We start from the raw sequence: 4,810 nt of genomic DNA, 5'->3' as shown, positions 1-4,810 counted from the left end.
CTTCCTCCTCCATTTATTATTAATTTATATAGTTACAAGCTCACAGTAGGCACTTAATTTACATTTGTTGAAAGGAATGTTATTGTTGAATACCCGTCATGCATTATTTTGGATCTCCATAGGCCTCAGCAAATAGTTGATATTGTGGAATTAATGTTAAAATAGATTTATTGGCAGTGTCTCCTTCCCAGATCCAGTGCTAGCCAGGACGGAAAGCTGCTAGCTATCTCCACTTTTGTCTGTTTTGGGCCTCTGGGTTCAACATCATGGCTGTGAAGTCTCCCCAAGCCAGCATTCCCCTCCCAGACCCAGCACTAGCCAGGTAGGAAGGCTGCTTTGCTCCCTCTTGTTCTTCTCTGTCCCTTCTAACTTTTTTCTCTTTTTGAAAAAACAAACAAACAAACAAACAAAAACCAAAAACAGCTGTCTGCCCTCCGTGGGCTTTTCTCTTGTTAATCTGTCTTTTTGCTCATCTAGGGCAGAAAGTTGCAAGTCATCTCCACCTTTGCCTGTTTTGAGCCACACAGTTTTCCATTTTCATCCCAATTTCATTTTTTGTGAAGTGATTTTCTTTTTTCTTTTTCTTTCTTCTAGTAATTTCCTTCTTTTTTCTTTGCCTTCTCTCCCTATTTCTATTTCCTACTTTCTCTTTCTTTACCCTACTTTGCTGTTTTACTTCTCAGCCCTTACCCTCTGCCTAGAGTCAATTAGGTGCATAGTAGCTAACCATCTGAGCATTGTGAGTTTTAGAGAATTCTTTGCACATCACAGTAGTGTTTGCAAAAATAGTGAAATTTCCCTTCATAAATCTGATTGCAAAACTCTCCCTGTAATTTCTGCATTTGCGGACTTAGTAGAAAGGAGAAAATAGCACCAAATTATTTCACAGTGAGGGAAACACACGAGTTCACAGTCACAGAATCCCTCTCCAAAAAATTGACCAGAAGTGACTACATTACCAAATGACTAAAAATCGAAGAAGAGCTTCAACGATGAGAGAATCAAGTAGTACATCTCCACCAAGGAAACGATGTAACCTGTCTCCATGTAGGTTTTTTTAGAGCATATTACCGAAATGTCAGAAAAAGAATTTAGAATATTTATGGTAACAAAATTCTATGAGATACAACAGAAAAGAGATGTTGAGCTCCAAGAGATGAGGAAGTCCTTCCATGATATGAAAAAAGAATTGGACACCATAAAAAGAATCAAATGGAACTGGGTAAAATGATTAACCCTATTAAAAGATGGGAAAATGAGCTGAATAAACAACTCTCTAAGGAAGACATACAAACAGCCAAAAAGCATATGAAAAAAATGCTTTTTCAACATCTCATCAAAAGCGAGATGCCGATCAAAACCACAGTGAGATACCACCTAACTCCAGTCAGAATGGCCAAGATTGAAAAAAAAAAAATGTAAGTACTGATGGGCATGTGGGGAAAGAGGAACACTCTTACCTTGTTCGTGGGAACGTAAATTAGTCCAGCCACTGTGGAGAACAATATGGACGTTTCTAAAGATCTACAAATAGAACTACCATATTATCCAGCAATTCCACTCCTGGGTATCTAAGCAAGGGATAGGAGAATGCTCAATAGGAAAAGTGCTTGCACCTCTTTGTTTATTGCCACATTTTCGTGATTGCTAAGACTTGGAACCAATCAAAATGTCCACAAACAGATGAATGAATTGGAAAAGTTTGTCACATATACTCTGTGGAATACTACTCAGTCATAAAAAACAACAAGATCCTGGAATTTGATAGAAAGTTGTCAAAGGTGGAAGATTTTCTGCTGAGTGAAGCAAGCAAGGCTATGAAAGAGAGACATTGTATGTCTCCACAATGTCTCCACTTAACATATACTGACTGTCCACACTCTATGGGAGGGACTGAAACACTGGAGAACATAAAAGCATTAAAAATTGTAATGGACACTAGAGACAAAGTGGAAAGAGAGCGTGGGAGGGGAAAAAATTGGGGGGGAAATGAAGAAGTAAAACACTTGTGGGACACAGATAAGATTTTTTATCTGTTAATGTATGAATAATAATTAAAAATTAATTTAAAAATTTTAAAATAAAAAAATAGATTGAATGTGGGAAGGATTAAATCAAGTCATTGAAAGTTATTCTATAGCCCTGAAGATAAAAACAGGACCTTGGATTCAGCTACAGCTTCTGTACCAGTTCCAATTCAGTAAGCAAATAAGTTTCTTCTTCCTTCTCTCCTTCTTTCCTTCCTTCCTTCCTTTCCTTTGTACCTATAGGAGAATCTGAATAATGAAAGGGCATCCTAGTCTTCTTGGATCCCAGTACCATGAAAAGAACAAAAGATTAGGAGTTAGTAGACTTGAGCTTAAGTCCCAGCATTGCCACAATCACTGAATCCTTAGGTAACTCCCTTCTTTTTCAGTGTCTCATCAACTGAAAATACAATGAAGTAAGATGAGCACTTTCCAAACTGTGCTCTTTGGTGCATAAAATATCATTTCGCAAAGTGTAATAAAAACTCATGAGACAATTTTAAATGTTACCAGAAATAAATTTTAAATTTCAATAGCTGTAGAAATATTTTAATGTGAATTGGAAAAAAGATATACGTAGGACATTAAAACTATGATGTTACATAGGATGAGGCTGAATTTACTTAAGAAACACAGTGATTCAATTTACATAAATATATTATTAAATAAATGTCACTGGGTTTTGGGAAATGTCATGACTTATTTTTTCTGTTTTTCTATGCAAAAGTGTGTCATGACTTCTATGACAACTCCATAGCAAAATGACTGCTAGTTATGATAAAAGTCATATGGACACTCTGGGTAGGAATGGTTGGGCAACACTGCCCCAAAATTCTGAAACAAATCTTCAGGGTAGAGTTGAGTTCAGGTTCTCCTACTTCTACCATCACCACTACCCTTTAACCAAGAGTTTTAATTTGAAGAACTAAATTGATGGCCAGAAACAAAACAAAACATCTTAAAATCCTTGACCCAGGGACCAGCAGATGGAATAATGGTTATATAACTGGACTTTCACATGGTCAACTGTGATTGAAATCCCAGACCTGGCAGCTTAAAACTCACACCGGGCATGTGAGTGCACGTGTGTGTATGCCCCAAATTCCAAAAAGATAAGGGATTGCAGTGTGGCCATCCCCCCCCTCCCGGGGGGGGTATTTCTCACTTTCTGTCACTTTGTCTCCCGCCAGCACACGTGCCCTATAAAAAACATCTCTCTAAGAAAACAAAACAAAAACCCTGACCCAGATAATCCTCAAGGGGACTCCAGTTCTGACATTGTAAGATTTTGAATCACAGTAACAGATCTTAGGTTTTTTTCTTGGCTGAGAGGTAACTGATGACTCTATCTAAGTCAGGTAATTTGAAAAGCTGGCCGATTTCTTGCAAACTATTTTAGGCTCCAGGACAAAGTTATAGGGAGAAGTTAGGAAGAAAAATCTGTCCTTCGAATTTAGTTTCAGGGATATGGGTGGGGCTAATAGTCTCCAGGGTCCAGGTGCCCTCTGGTGGCCAGAGGCATCAGCATATATTTTGGCTTGGACTGATACCCATTCAGGGCAGCAAGTTCCAGCTCAAAGTGGTTCTTAATAAGCCTCAGCTATTGTGGATGGGGGAGGAGGGTGAGAGAGGAGGATGAACCTAAGAACACTTTATAGCTCTGGTTTTTATACCTAATCAGCCCAAGAGCATGATAAAAAAAAAAAAAAAAGCTCAGCAGTTCTGGTCCTAACCCCAAATTCAGACCAGTTTGCTGGACTCCTAAGTTTTTCCAAGAAAGCACTGTTGGCCCCCCTTGCCTGCGCCTGCCCCGGAGCCAGTGGTTCTCGAAGCACCAGGTATGTGCCGCGCACCGACAGAGCAGACGTGGGCAGAGCGATGGTGGCCAGGCTTGGGCTGGGGCTACTGCTGCTGGCTCTGCTCCTACCCACACAGACTTATTCAAACCAACCAACTGTTATAACACTTACAAGTAACTCCTCCCAGAATACCTCGGCTGCCCCAAATCCAGCTAATGCCACCACCAAGGCCATTGGCAGTGCCCTGCAGTCAACAGCCAGTCTCCTTGTGATCTCGCTTTCTCTTCTACACCTCTACCATTAAGAGACTCAGGCCAAGAAATACCTACACTTCCCCATCTTCTAAACTCAATCCAAATGGCATCTAGAAGTCCAGTGTGTCAAGGAAAACAAAGCAAAGCAAAACAAAACAAAACAAAAACAGGTCTTCATCGAATCTCCTAATTCCACACTTTATTTTATTGACACAGAAGATGTTGTGAATACCAGACTTGACTGGTTGAAGAACATGTGAAGAGCTTGACCAGATGATAAATGCCAAGATTAAACCCGCTGAAGTTTCGTGTACAAGATGAAGAGACAACACTCGAAATTAGTTAAGACATGATTTCCTTAAATGTGGCCTAAGAAATATGGACATGTTGGGAACCAGCAGTTAGTGTAATGGCTATGTCGCTGGACTCCCACGTAGTCAATCGCGGTTCGCGTCCTGGACCCGGTGGCTTCAAACTCACACCGGGTGCATGTGCGTGCGTGCCCAAGATCCCGAGAGGAGAATGGAGGAGAAGGGATTGTGGCATGACCATCCCCCCCTGGGGGGTGATTTCTCGCTTTCTGTCTCTCTGTCTCTCTCTGTCTGGCGAGCACACGTGCCCTATAGCGAAAAACCTCTCAAAAAAAAAAAAAGGGAACCAGCAGTTAGCGTAATGGCTATGTTGCTGGATTCCCATGTAGTTGACCACGGTTCGTGGGCGGACCCAGTGG

General features: G+C 40.7%; 1 protein-coding gene across 1 annotated transcript in view; it reads left to right on the top strand.

Annotated features, from left to right (window-relative positions):
- The window catches only part of LOC102471255 (signal transducer CD24-like), a 47,781-nt gene extending 43,651 nt beyond the window's left edge, over positions 1–4,130 (top strand). Inside the window, exon 2 of the mRNA XM_027767171.1 lies at positions 3,804–4,130. Within this exon, the coding sequence (XP_027622972.1) occupies positions 3,804–4,130 (327 nt within the window). The remainder of the gene's footprint in view (positions 1–3,803) is intronic.
- Positions 4,131–4,810: the final 680 nt, after the last annotated feature.

Source organism: Tupaia chinensis, unplaced genomic scaffold (assembly GCF_000334495.1).
Source record: "Tupaia chinensis unplaced genomic scaffold, TupChi_1.0 Scaffold143976_1, whole genome shotgun sequence".
NCBI lineage: Eukaryota > Metazoa > Chordata > Mammalia > Scandentia > Tupaiidae > Tupaia > Tupaia belangeri.
This window is presented reverse-complemented; position numbering and strand designations above follow the sequence as displayed.